The sequence below is a fragment of the Dipteris shenzhenensis genome, chromosome 20 (assembly GCF_047967505.1).
Source record: "Dipteris shenzhenensis isolate YYH24624 ecotype China chromosome 20, Dip_SZ_1.0, whole genome shotgun sequence".
NCBI classification, from domain to species: domain Eukaryota; kingdom Viridiplantae; phylum Streptophyta; class Polypodiopsida; order Gleicheniales; family Dipteridaceae; genus Dipteris; species Dipteris shenzhenensis.
The window spans coordinates 46,396,758-46,411,878 of NC_141615.1; the positions used below are offsets into that span (position 1 = coordinate 46,396,758).

General features: G+C 44.1%; 1 protein-coding gene across 1 annotated transcript in view; it reads right to left on the reverse strand.

The window, feature by feature from the left end:
* Positions 1 to 2,482: 2,482 nt before the first annotated feature.
* Positions 2,483 to 15,121, reverse strand: part of LOC147889743 (uncharacterized) — a 43,543-nt gene continuing 30,904 nt past the window's right edge. The window contains exons 5-6 of the mRNA XM_087391953.1: positions 3,327 to 3,663; positions 2,483 to 2,976 (exon numbers count right to left, since the gene is read on the reverse strand). Coding sequence (XP_087248079.1) covers positions 2,802 to 2,976; positions 3,327 to 3,663 — 512 coding nt within the window. The 3' untranslated portion in view covers positions 2,483 to 2,801. The remainder of the gene's footprint in view (positions 2,977 to 3,326; positions 3,664 to 15,121) is intronic.

Sequence of the window (15,121 nt, forward strand, 5' to 3'; positions counted from 1 at the left end):
AATTCAACAAATTAATACAAGTGGGTCTTTACATTATTGTTCTATTACTTCTTGTATTCTATGCATTACTTGTATTCCACTCGAGTGTTTATTCACCCATCTTCACATAGTTTTCTCGCATAGCACAAACCCCAATTGTGAGCATTCTTCTATTGATATCTATTTCTTCATTCCAAGTGATTTAGGAAGCCTTGAAGAGAAACTTTAGAATTGCAAGAGAAGGCATCCTCCTATAGCAAAACAAAATACTGTGATACTTATATCAAATATGGTCACAAAAAATCCAACTGCTTGGTATGCAAAATAGAGGCTTGTAAATATGAATCAAGTGGAAACAAACACTAACGAAAGGATGGACACCCACCTAAACCTGAGCAATGTAAATGTAAGGGAAAGATGTGAGCTGGAAGAGAAGCGAGAAGCTACAAGCTGCGGTGCACGAGAAGCTAGAAGAGAAGATGTGGTGCATGAGAAGCTGGATGAGAAGCTGGAAGCGAAGCTGAAATTTGGAAGAGTAGCTCAAATTTGGAAAAGTAGCTGGAAGCTCAAAGCTTTGTGCACCAGTGCATGAGAGGGGTGACCGCATGAGGGGAACGGGCTGCATGTGCTTGAGTGCAAAACTCAAAGTTCCAATATAGGTGAGTGTCGTCTAATGATAAAAAAACAATCTCTCCCTTCTATTATAATAGAGTATTCACATGCTATCAATCTACAAGCCAAAATACCTTTGAAAGGTGCTTTGATTTTCATGCTTTGAAAGCAAAAAAATCATGATGCCTATTCACGCTACCATAACATAAAGAATCAATCTCTAATTTCTACATGTATGCAACATACTACAATTAAACAAAAAGAATCAATTCAAATTCAATTTTTCATTCATGAATCATGCAAGAAGCAACACGTCAGCATGCTTCTTTAATTTGAAATTCACATATAAATAACCATAAAAGTGCAATAAGTAGAGGAATGGAACCACATTTAAAACCCTCAAGCGCACACATCAAATTTAAGAGGCCTTTTATCATTTCATACCCCCCAATCTAATGATGGACAAATTGGCCACGCCATGATGGAAGCCTTAGACCAAAGAGAAGGACTCACCAAGGGAGCTCCTCAAGTAAAAATACCAGTAGTATCGCCCCTAATTATATAAAGATTATACAGCTGGTATCAAGCAATATGCTAATGGGATTGTCTCATAGATTGTCACTAAAAAAATTACCACGTCATCACTAATATAATTACCAAGTCATCACTAAACACACACTGAGTCATGGTTGCTAGTGTGAGTATATGATAAGGAATGTTATTTAATCAAAATTTTCCATGTTTACATGACTTTCGAATCCCCTTTAAAGACCAAGGAGACACTTGGATGGGATATGCAAGGTCTCAAAGGATTTTGCCATGTGGCCAAGCCTTCACTTGAAACACCCCTTCATGAAAAAAATCAACATAATGGCACCTAGCTAGGACTACTAGCAAATAGCAAGAAAAAGGGGAAGAGCAAGGGAATAGGGGGGGTGAAAGGAGGAGGCGATGGAAGGGGAGGGTGGAAAAGAGGAGGGGAAAGGAGACTAAATGGGGGGGAATGAGAAACCAAAGGGAGGCAAGGCGCTGACAGAATCTAGGGAAATGAGAGAGAGAGGAGGGGGGGGGGGTTGAGGAGAGATGGAAAAGGGGGCTCAACATAATGGGGGGGAGAAGAGATGAAAAATGTAATAGAAAAGGGGAGGGGAGGGAAGACCAAAAGGAGCGGTGTAGACCATATTATAAATATGTGCTCTCACACATACAAATCCACACACCCACACCTACTTGAGCAACCATTTATACATCGTAATAAGTTTCCGGAGGTGAAGGGCAAACTCAGCCGTGACAAAGGCTAGCACTAAAGGAGAAGGCTGATCAAAAAGTAGTCCATATTCACTTCATTCAAGCTACAACTACTTGTGAAGACTATAAGATTTTATTTTAGACTCTCCGAAGCGAGCATCCAATCCAAAAAAAAATGCTTACACCGTCTGGCTGACAAAGCAACGCACCACTTAAGATAGAAAGAATCTTCCAATATCAGTAGGCCGCAACATGGACGAAAACTTCACGAGGTGAAATTTGCATGTCCGCTAATACACCAGAAGCATAGACCAAGAAGAATCCAGAAGCATGGTTGAAAGAAGTCATAGCCAATAAATATTGGTGCTTCATGTTTCATTCTTTGCTCATACCGTCTTTTGCAATCACTTTATAGAGAAAACAACAAATAAAAAGTTACAGAATCAAACCTCTTATCTTGTCCAAAAGTGACCTCTTAAACAAGAACATGCATGATTAGGGTGGCTTAATTTTCAAAAAGGATATTACTGATTCAATCAATTACATCCAATTAACAAAGCATAATCCGTGAGAATCTAGATCAAAATATATAAATTCCCCCACATGAAATTAGAAGGCGAACTTTACCCAAGCTCCGGCACATACAGATTTCAAGCAACGTTTGCAAAAAAAGCTTGATGCCAACACCACCTTGTATTGCAAGGTAAAGAAGCTTCACACCAAAATTGATGCCCTCTAAAAATTTACAAGGGGTTATCAAATCTCTCCCTGCCTGCTTATTGGAAAATTTCCCACTATACAGCAGATGGAGTTGATAATTATGTGACAGGAGCAAAAAGATCCTAGGATGCTCCCTGCAACCTTCCACTGCTGGGTTAGTAAAGAATCGCACTACAAGCTCAATATGAGCCATCATGGAAAGGAAGCTCGATGTCTGGATAGATTTGAGTAATGCTGGTCTTTTATGTGTTATTTGCCATGAATTCCTGACAGATTCTGCAGGTACAGTCTTCAAATCTGCAAATGAAGCACCCTAAACATACACATTCAATGCATCCCTCGCAGGTCCGTGATCGAATACATCCTTTTGTTGCCCGTCTAACCTCTCTCTCTTCATCATCTTGACATGAAAGAGACCTGCAGCAGAATTGAAAGTCCTTCAGAATTGCCATGCAGTTACCCCACAGTTTCACTCCCCAAAACGGCGCTTATAAGAAGACTATTATATATTTCGAGAAATTCGTTTGAAGAGAATGCCTCTAAGAGAATGAATGAAACTAAAACTGGATTCAAAAGGTGCTCTTTGGTAACCTGCAACATTGGCCAGCCATTATCATACACTATACCACGTTAAATATTAAACCTGTATTAGTGTTATTTTAAATTACACCAGTCCTTTGGCATACTGCTGGATGTTACCCTTCCTTTCACAATTGCATTGTGATAAGACAACATGGTTAAAAGAACCAAAAAGACCAGAAACGTACTCGGCAGGAAGAAAGTTTGCGCATTCCCAATTTGTATTCAGTGAAGCATCATGGTAAAGGAGGCACTCTTCCTTAGTTCTCCTCCTAAACCGACGTTCCTTCAGACATTTCTTACACTGCACGAATTCATCACGATGATATGCTTGCTTGATGCTACTTGATTCTGTTAATCTCAATCTGTTCAAGGCCTTATAACGGCGATAGCAAGCGTCTAAAGCCTTCACTTTTGAGAACTGAACTTTGTGATCCCCCAACACAACCCATATTGAATCCTTCCACTTCCTTGATGATCCTCGGCCACCATGTTTCTCAAATGAAGCTGGAGTCATTGGATTTTCTGGGGGGGGGGAAAGGAACAAATTATAAAAGTACATTAGCAGTGCTCTCCAAGCACAAATCTTAATACTTTCCAAACAACAGACAGTGCAAGGATCAACAGCATTTTAACCTTCTACAAAAAAGGCATTTGGTTCAGCATACATCTTCATAAATTCCAAACAAGAATAGACAGTGCAGACATACGGGGCATCAAAGTAGCATTCTCCCAAGGCCTCAATTCCATATGCCAATATAAACCCCCCCCCTCCCCGTCTCTCACCCCATGTGCACCCCTCCCCAAAAAAAAAGCACAGAATGTAGTTAATCACCTAGCTTGTTGAGCCAAACACAACCACCAAAGGATAGTCTCAATACATGATTCTTTCCCCCATGCTGTTATCAAGAGGCTACCTACTGCATCGTCTAACGGTGTCATAGGATGAGAAAATCAGACCCAAAGCACATACAATTTTTTTTCCCTTTTTGGGGGGTGGGTGACACCCTTTTTGACCTCGAGGCCAAATTGCCCTTGCTTGGCAAACCCCGAAAATCGACACTTCTTGTCCAAGTTTGCCTTTGCCCTAAATTTCCCATCAGAATTTCACAATCCTTGACATCTTTCTTCTTCTGTGGCATACCTTTCCCATGCTTACACTCGGCCTCGTAATTCTTGTCAGCAGCGGCGTTCCCATCGTAGAGTGTCTCCTCCTGGAGCAGCAACAGCATGGAGAGTGCAATTGTCTCCACTCCTTCATGCTATCTATATCTGCCAGAAAGTCGCAGCATCCCTAGTTATCCAGCAAGGACCAAGTTGGTACAATGATACCAACAAACAATGCAATTTCGCCAATAAGTATTAACAAGGATGCATGTATGCACGCAAGCACTTGGTTGGCTCCAACTTGTGGGTTTTACGGGTCTTCAGACATTGTCAATTGTTTAGTAAGAAATAATGAAAAAAATACGCTTTGAGGACTCGCAAGATCCATTAGGCTTTTCCAAGGTTCTATAGTTATTTGCATGCTCTCACACTGACTACAAAGCCATTGCCTTTTTTTTAAACTATAATTTAAAACTAAAAGGTAGATCAGCGTTATTTTTCCTTCAAGGTTTTACGAATGATACCTGCAAAGTTTTGACGTCAACTTTCTGGGGTTTTTTTAAGCTTTCCAAAGGTATAAACAGATCCAGTAGACAACAATCTCTTCACCGGCACACATAAAGCCCCTTAGGCAGGCATAAAGCCCATGTGGTTGGCATAAAGCCCTTTCAACAAGAAAACGGATTTTTTTTTACAGCGAACCTACTTTTATGGCGAACAGCTTTCTGGATAGCTTTTTTTTTTTTTCAAGCAACGGCTTCAGTAGTTAACATGCGAATCGGCTTTAGCGCCTTGCCTGGATGAGCGAGCGGAAAGCTTGAAGTGACTTGAAGACTTGTAGCTGGAGGAAGCCAAGGCAATCGTTCTAGGGAGAGCTCAAGCATGGAGGGAGAGTGGAGCCCCTGAATTGATTTATAGCCATGTTGGAGGGGAGTAAAAAGCACACACGAGCTAAAAGCTAAAAAGCTAATAGCCACACACAAGCTAAAAGCTGAAAAGCCAACAATCATCTAAAAGTAGAGGTTAAGAATTTTAGAAATTCCTAATAAACATTCCTAAAAGTTAAGAATAATCACAAAACTCCCACTCAACTCAATCCTAAAGCACTATCTCTAGGAGAGCCAGTGCTAATAAAGATATTAATGTGTCTAGGTCCTAGAGGGTGCAGAAAGGACAAGGGTATATTAGAAATAGGTCTTTGAATCGTAGGCTAACACTAGAGTTAAATGGGAAATGAAGGACATCTTCACGAGTGAATGTGCTTCTTCTCAACCACCTTACTTGCATGCATGTGTATGCTGCTCTCCCTTGCCCACCTTGGTGTAGGTGTCAACATAGCAGCATATTCTTGCACAGGAGCGCTCTTCCCCCATTAAAGGGCCTTTTTTGTGATTCTGTGATTTCTGACTTCAGCATAGTACAACACATATTTGCTGCATTTTGGACAATTAGGGCACAAGAGGAAAAGAGAGTGCAAAAAAAGCGGCAAAAGTGCTGTCTGCATGAGTAGTAACTTCTCATACGACAGTTCGTGATGACCAGAAAACAAAATAATGGCTTCCCAAATAGGAACACCCGACTTAGAATGCACAAAGCTTGAACGGCGATGCAAAGATGAACGCAAAAAATGATGGTGAGTCTTCAGATGGTGACAGCAAGAAGAAAAAGTAGAAGGAATGCTAACACTACGACAAGCCTAGACACTTTGCTAAGGATTTTGCAACAAGAAGGCTGACCAAGCAAAGGAGGATGACTAATCAAAGATAGCTTTGGATTTACATGCACTTGTACCTATTCGCAAATGATCCTTTATCCAATGAGTGAAGCCTCGTGGTAGGTTTGCTAGTCCAACAGGAATGATCTTGAGCCCCATGGTAGGGTTGCTAATAGTTGTAGAGGGGACAATCCACTTCAGTTTGTTAATTGGTTATAGGAGTACAGTCTTACATGCAAGCTTTAATTAAGTAGTTTCATGTTGGCAAACAAGTTGCGTTTCACCGTTACTAGCAGTCACACTAGGCCACACAGCTCCCAAAAGCTAACTCTAGTGCTTGCTTGGCGACTTAACTGCGTCCCACAGTGAAAGAAGGCATATATACACAGCCGGCATCAAAGGAGGCTTGAAGAAAGAGGAGTACCACCAACTGTGCCACCCTCCTAAATGAGGAAAGCCTCAGTTCAGTACCTATGGGAGAAGTTATTATGTACAACCCACTCTAGGAAGTTGTACCTCTATGCCAGCCAAACCTCCACGGTGGCACGTACGTGTGAGCAAATCCTTGAGTCCAACCAGCCCTTCGAGTCAGTCCTCCACCCACGGGTAGAGCCCAAAGTGACCAGCCCTCCCTGCAAGTCAATTCGACACTAGAGAACGGAGCCCAACATGACCAATCAAGCTCCCACCCCATCCACATGTGACCCAAGCTAAGGCCTTGTGACCCCAGCAGGCTCGGCTGCAACTAGGAGGATCCCGAGCCCCCGCGTGGAGCCTACTGCTCTCACCAAGAGCTCTCATGACGAGCAACAAGCACTTGGGCTAAGCAGCCCCTCACCAACTAAGTCGCAGCCTGCAAGTGACCGGGTCTAAGACTAGTTGCTCCCTCCAAGCCACCAGCTTGTATGAGATCTGTTGTCTGGCACAGGTCACTAGTCCACAGGACGTGCGCTCCACCACAGGCCAACAGCCCATCAAATTTGTACCAGCTCTCCCCAACAGCCCATCACCAAGGAAAGAAGCCTTTCATGGGCAGCCAAGCATTCGCGACGTCAAGCTAATGTCCTGTGAAGCATCCATACACACATACGGTTCAGCCCGCGCCATACCTCTTCCTCGTCGTTCGTCGGCCAGCCCAGGTGGTTCCCAAGGCAACCTTGCCAATGGTTTGCATGGGCATGCCACGTGGCAGCCCACGTTTTCATTTCCCTCTTTGTCTTTAGTTTGCCCCCAAGCCCTCCATGTGGTCAACTCCATTGACCAACATGGAATTCATTTGCCCCTTGCCCCCTCTATGGGGTTCATTCCAATGCCCCAACCTTGGATCCTTAGGGCTTTTGCCCCCTCTTTGGACCCAACCACAATTTTTACCCCCATGCAAAGGTATAGATCTGAACATCAATCTGGAATCTATAACTTTATAAAGTTGGTGCAAACTATAGATTAACGGTGCCAATTTCCTAACAAAAAATAACTCCATTATGTACAAATAGGCTTAAGGTGTCTATCATCATAGTCTCGATCCAAAATAATAGAAACACAGTAGGCAAAACGTGAATTTGTGTTAAACACGTGTCCACATAAACATAAACATGTAGCATAAAAATGCATAGTCGAAGGTGCCATAGTAAGACACAAATGCCTCCATCTCCCCACGTAACAACCTCATCGTCGATGAAGGAACATCGTGGTCTATTTTTTGTGGCAAGTATTTATTTTCTTCCCTCCTCATTTAGGAACTTACAAATGGGGAAATGACTCCTATATCCCAACACCCCCTCTCATCCATCCATTGTGGGCCTACACCCAATCGGCAATGCAAATGCTCCATCAACTTCCATGGAGACGCTTCAAGAACAAGTCAAAGACGTCCTCAAACCCACAGTTCCCTAGTCCAACTCCACGAAGGTAAGCAATCGCGGAACACAATTGCAAATAGCACAAAAACCTTGGATAATGCAAGAACCTTGGAACATCCCCTAGCAAGTGTAGTAACCAACTGATCTTGGATGGGTACAACTTCGAGCTAGACTATGGCACCATAGAAACACCCATAAGGGTTCGAGCTAGCAGCTCACTTCCCAACCATAGGCTTAGTACATTGAGCCACCCCCAAGACTTAGGTCTAGTCCTCCACAAAGCCAGCCAGCCTCAATGTCAAAACATGCATCCGATACCACATGCCTCTTCCTCTAGCTGTTGCTCCTTGGCCAGCACGTCTATGTCCAAAGGACATCTATTCCTTAGAGCCCTGATACTGAGCCCCTGGCCCATACTTATAGGCCAAGCCTTGGCTATCCTTAGTAGTGAGTCCTAAACTTAGCTTACATGCCTTTACTTTCTTTGGGGCTACACTTTGCCTTATTTAGCTCTGCTATGCTAGGATTAGCCACGCCATTCATAGGCTAGCTCTATTTAGCAAAGCCCTTCGTAGGCTAGCTCAATGCACGGGATCTGAACCTCATCCATGCTACCTCTGGTCTCACTAACCCTAGATCCAATCCAAGATCCTAGGTTAGTCTAGACGCCTAGGCCCTAGCTAGTTTGGTTATGGACATAACATTCTGTTAGAAATCATTCAGCAGAGGGTACGCACAGCGGAAGACTGATAGAATAGCCCAGGAGCAAAAGAACATATATTTCCGTCTCCAAAACCATGGACACGATACAAAGAGAGAGAGATCCAAAGTTCCACCAAAGCATGGTCCTTTCATCTTACCATCACATACTTCTACTATCTGCTGCCGGATATCTCTAGAACTTGAGCCAGCGTGCTCCACCTCGAGCGTGTGTAGACTCTTTGCCTAGATCTCAGCTCCTTGCTGCCCTAGAAGACAGCCAAGGTCCAGACTCGATGAGCTCAGTCTGCAGCAACTCCTAGTGGTTAGGTCTGAGTTAGGTATAAAAGGTCAGGCACTTCCAAGTGTCTTGGATTCCATTTTGTGTGTACAGCTGCTCCTGCTGCTCCTCTGATGGCGGACCTGCTGGATCATGTGAATGAGGCACTACACCTCCGCCCCAGCGACCCCTTGAAATAGCCGACCAGTCTGCCATAAAACCCGCCCCCACCAGCCCTTTATCTTGGGCTGTGTGCCCTCTTCATTTAAGTGGGGGCCCTGCCCCCCTGTTGTCTGCGCCAGCTCCTCCACTCACCCCCATGTATGGGGCTGTGGGCTGGCCTATCTGGCTGACTTTTTGCAGCCTCTTCCTGCCCTATATAAGGTTAAGGCCAGGCCCTTTGAGGCCCTTTTGGCTGCTGCCTGGCCCATATTGGGCCCTTCCATTGGGTCAGTCTAAGGCTAGTGTGGCTAGCCTGCCATGGCCACCACCCCTGCCTTTTTCTTTGTCCTACAGCACCTCTTCCAAGCCCATAGCCTGCGCCAAACATTGTGCCACCTGGCTGGCCTCCATACAGGACCGTACAATGGCACCTATTGTGCGGATCTAGTCCACGCCCAAATGGCAGTCTTATCCTGCCCATGTGTCTCTTTTCTGGGCACGTGTTGCCCTAGGTCTCCTTCCCCCACGCTCTCCTCATTTGGGGGCTTACAGATGGGGAGGTGACCTTTCCAACACATTCTCCCACCCTTAAAAATAGACGTATGCAAGCATAAATCAAGGTAGTAAAAACAAATCAATGATTCTCATACTATACTTCTCAATCCAAAGTTAGATTCCAATAGTAGTATCTATAGCATCCTCATATAGACATTTACCAAGCCTAGTAAATAGAGAAGAATTAGCTCTAGATTTGAGTAAACTCTGAAACTAATTCAAATCAAAATCACGTACTCACTTCTCATCTGAGGTTTGAGTAGGGTTATATCCAATATCCTGTTGAATAATGCTAGTGTCTCAGAATCATAATAAAGTTGCACTTTTTCAATGTCATGCCAATATTTGCCAAACTATTGTAGGCTCACGGAAGCAAAACGATGCGCAAGAGTGGAGCAAGAAGTGGAAGCCATCACATCAACTCGTATGAAAATGAAAGTACAAAGTACTATAAAACAAAACCCTAGGACCTAGTATCCTAGTGGTACCACTAGTACTAGGTGTCATAAGACACTAAAAGTACTAGGTGACCTAAGTGCCAATAACTAAAGCTACATGGCACGTACCAAGGCCCAAAGGGTATCAATACGACCAGGAGAAGATGGCCTACAAACCCCCCTCCATGGTATGGGCTGAAGTATTCTGGAAACGTCTCAAAATACCTGGTATTTTTTTGTCATGGTGGCACATGTTCATCCAAAAGGATATAGCCACCTATGAATGTACAAGGTATGCCAGATCATGTAACAAAGGGAACCAAGTGTAAAGCCTGTCGAAAGACTTCGAACTTGGGACGAGGAAGTGCCTTTGTAAACATATCTGCTATGTTGTTCTCTGTGGATAGGTAGGACAACTCTATGTCTCATGCTGACAACCGCTCTCGAACATAATGATAACGAACTTCGTTGTGCTTGGTACGCGCATGAAACACTGGATTACGCGCAATGGCCAAAGCACTCTGGCTGTTAGTGTAGACCATAGTAGAGGATCTCTGGCGAATACCAAGATCTGTAAGTAACTGTCGAAGCCAGACACACTCTATCGTGTAGGTATATTAGGCGGTGAGCTTCCTAGAATTATATCAATTTGATGATCCTCCGACCTCTTGGGAGGTAATTCTTGAGGAAGTGCATCTGAGAAACAATCCTGACAAAAATCAGGTACGCTGAAATATGTCGCTTTATTACATTGGAAATATAAGAAGCTGAAACTACAGGGATGGACTCCCCTTTCAACTTTACATCAAGTACATGATTTTTGCCTCTATGAGTAAAAGAAATCTTCTTGTTTCTCATCTGCACATCAGCCCCCACCCTGTACATCCAAGGCATCCCAAGCAAAGCATCACACTCTGGCAAAGGCATAATGTAGAAGTCCTCTGCATCCTGATATCCCTGGATATGCATCCTCAACTTGCCAATGATAGGAGTGACAGGTGTGTTGAGTTCAGGGTTGGCCATATCACACATGCCGGATGGCCCCATTTCCTCAGGCTTGATGCCAAGCCTTCCTGCCATATCAGGAGTTATGAAATTCGCCTTTGCCCCAGAATCAAAGAAAAACAAACAATTCTGATTTCTGATTTTTCCCCATGCTCTGCACATCTCAGTCTTTTTCGTTTCCTCTTCATCATGTGCATGTGGCAAACTCCCAATCACATCTCGAAGAAGTCCTGCGGAAGGTTTAGGCCTTTTGCCCATCCGATCAGCCTGTTTATCACCATTCTTATCATCATCTGACCTGTCTCTTTTCTTGGATGGGCAATCATAAGAGCGGTGTCCCTCTCCTTTGCATATAAAACATTTGTTTTGCTCCATGAGTGACTTTTTCTCTTCATCAGATAACTTGGTACGGGGCTGTTTATTAGGCTGTCCACGCCTTTGACCAGCTTTGAATTGGGCTTTTCCTCCCTTTTGAAACAGTCGTTTGCCACAATTTTTATTTTCAGATTTGATGTCCTTATCCTGGTGTTTGGCAGCCCTTTTGTTGTCTTCTTTCTTACTGTCCATAAAGCCCAAATTCTTCTCCTACATCCATGCATATGCTGTCCTTGCATTCTCAATTATATGTATCAAACTTGACATGAGAACCACCATCCTTAAATTCTTTATATACATTTGATATTGGCTGTCCCAAAGATGGCTGTACATTTGCAGCATTCCCTTCACTAGGGAGAGCCATGCTTGGCTGAACATTAGGCATGGGAGCATATGCTGTGGCTTGCATGCCTGGCTGCATTCCCACATTGTCATACATGGCTTGCTTTCTATGCCCAATTGGCGGTGAAATCAACATAGCATCAAAGATAGAATCTGTACCAAAATATTCAGGTTGCTGCCTCAAATATGGCTGAGGTGGTTGAGCCACATTTATGGACTGCACATTATTATTTTGAGGAGTAGAAGTACCCAAACCAAGGCCTTGTGCTGGCTGCTCATACTGTTGCACTGGCTGTACCTTTTGTACCTCTTTCTCAAGTGCTCTTTTGGGTGATTCCTCTCTCTTGGAAGTCACTTTCTGAGTCATTTTTGATGGCTGTCCCTCATGGGAAACTGATGCATGAGTGTGCGTTCCACCATGAGAAGCTGATGCATGTGTGTACTCACTCTTTCCGTGCTTGTGCTTTCTTGATTTCTTCTTCTTCTTGGCATTTGTTTGCACAATCTGAGCCAAATTTTGAGCCAGCTGATTCAAAGCAATCACTGCACTTGCAAGCTGTGCATTCAACATAGTAGCATCATCTGACTCACTACTAGAACTGGTATCACCGTTGAGCTCAATTGTAGCTTCAGCTCAAAAGACATTTGTTGTGCTCCCTGCAGCTGTATACTAGCTGGATCATTAAGGCTTTCCTGCCTTCTCCTTTGAGGAGTTGTGGAGCTCTCTTGCTCATGGGTACTCACCATGTTTATGGTTGTAATATTCAGCTATCAAAAAGTGCAGCAAAGATATCCTTCCACCAAACTACCGAGGCCCACCTCTTGAGAAAGAGAGTGTGGTATCCCGGCAATGGAACCAATGAAATCGGCCTCTAATCACTCAGAGGGCAGTGAAACTAAACCTTTAATCACTTCAGCCCTTATTTACAGCTCACAGCATATATCACAACCATTAACCATTGCATGATCACCATTTGGTATTTACCCATTTGTTCACAAACAAAACCACTGAAAAAGAGATGGAGGCTAGAATGCCCCTGCTCAACAAACATAGACAAGTGCACCCGATTGGCCTCAAACACCGTGGCGCCCCTTTCGGTATTTCTTTATATTTCACAGTGAAATGATTACAAGTTGCATCTGGGAGTCTTCCCTGCAACTGAGCACGCAGCCCCAATTCACTAAGCCTTCGCGAGGCTTTCAAGCATAGAACACCATCACATAAGTGCACTTAACCCATAGGCTCAACCCAAAGGCATTCTCTTTTCCGAGTGCAATTCCATTGGCTGTCCAGATGCAATCACACTGCACCCCAGCTGCACTCTCTTTGAGTGGTTTCTAGATGGCATTCACAAAGCTTTTCAAAGCTCCAAAATAAAATCAGCAAAGTACCCAACCAAAGAATGAATGACTCATGTAGCACTGCCTGGGTACCTGTGAGCCAAGAAAGAGGCGGCACACGAGGCCAACCAATAGCTTATGGCAAAAAGAAATTGCAGCAGCAAAATCACAACTCACCAAGCCCTCAAAACTCGAACCAAGTCCTCAATTGCCAAGAGGACATAGTAGCCAATGCCCAATTGCTTTCTCAGCCAAAGAGGAGTGCAAAGGCATGAAGAAAGAGCATTTACAAGAGCCGACCAGCAAGAATTCCACTGAAAAATGCGAAAAGAAGCACTTCTGTTGCGAAGAAATGGGAGTTCTTGGGCTCAAAAGAAGCGTGCTTCATAGAGGAATGCATTGAGAAGGTTTTGGAGAAGTTTCATCGCCGGAAAGTCCTCCAAAACTGAGAAAAACCAGTCAACCAGCGCGTGGGACCACTCGAAATTCAACAGAAAGCTGTAGCTTTGCAAGAGGAGAGGCCCAAGAGGCGGTAGAAGCAAAAAGGTCTAGAAAAAGCCACTTTTGCAAATTCGACCAGCAAAAGAAGTGCTCAGCTCTGCCCGTTCTACCAAACGCACGGAGGGAAAAGCATATCACTACGAAGGGGAGACAACGGAATTCAGCTGAAGAGGCTGAAAAACCAGTCCAAAATCTCAACAAAGGGAGAAGATGAGAGAGAAAACCACACATGTGAAGTTTAGAAGGCCCAGGAATGTCCAGGAATGGCAAAGGAGCATGTAGAAGGCACTAGAGCCACCTGGAACTCTAGGGGGGCCACTGAAGGTACATGGCCCTCTAGGGGGCCCATTAAAGATGCCACATCATCATTTCCCAACAACCACTCTTTTAATTCCTTGGAATGCCTTTGGGCCTAGGGATTAATTACGCTTATGTGCTAGGCACCATGCCGCATTTAAGTACACATTATTAAGCCCATGCTTGGACTTGTCACGGTCTTGTAGTACATTAAAGTACTTAGAATTTCACGCCCCTGTGACACTCTACTGTAACAGTGAAGGATGCCCTGTACTCAGCCTCACAACTAGATGTGGCAACTGTTGGTTGCTTCTTGCTGAGCCAAGAGATACATGAACTGCCAAGCAAAAAACAATTGCCGGTATGTGACACTCAAGTGTCGAAACAACCTACCCAGTCACTATCCGTGTAAGCATGCATGGTAAGTGAACCCTGATCACCATAGAAGAGGGCTAAATCCCGAGTGCCTTTGAGATATATGAAGACTCTCTTCACTGCCTGCCAATGCTGTGAACTAGGCATGTGCATGAACCTGCTGAGCTAGGATACTGCATACTGTAAGTCAGGTCTGGTGTGGCATAAGTAAATGAGACATCCAACAGCTTGCTGGTAAAGAGTGATATCACATGGTGGACTCCCATCATGAGCTGAAAATATGAAGCCAGGGTCCACTAGAGTAGAGATTGGCTTGCAATCCTCAAATTGAAAACGATCAAGGAGCTGTCCAATATACTTGGACTGTGACATCATGATACCCCCCTCAACATGAGCAAACTGAATGCCCAAATAATAGTGCAGCTGCCCCATGTCTCACATTTCAAAAGCTTGCTGCAAATCAGCCTTGAAAGCTGCAATATGCTGAGTATCAAGGCCCATGATCAGCATGTCATCCACATATAAAATCAGCACTAAAAAATCAGATCCACTCCCACGGACATAAAGAATGGGCTCTGTGGGGCTATTCTGAAAACCAAGGGACAGCAAGTGTGCATGAATTTTAGCATACCATGCCCTGGGTGCCTGCTTCAAACCATAAAGGGCTTTTCTCAGCCGGCATACCTTGTTTTCAAAGCCAACAACCTCAAAGCCAGGAGGTTGTGTCACATAAACTTCTTCCTGCAGATCCCCATGAAGAAAGGCAGTCTTGATGTCAAGCTAGTGCACTTGCCAATGGTGATGAGCTGCAATGGCAATGACACATCTAATAGTAGTAATCCTAGAAGTGGGAGCAAAGGTCTCCTCAAAGTCAATGCCTTGTTGTTGGGCATACCCTTTTGCAACAAGACGGGCTTTGTGTCGATCTATGCTG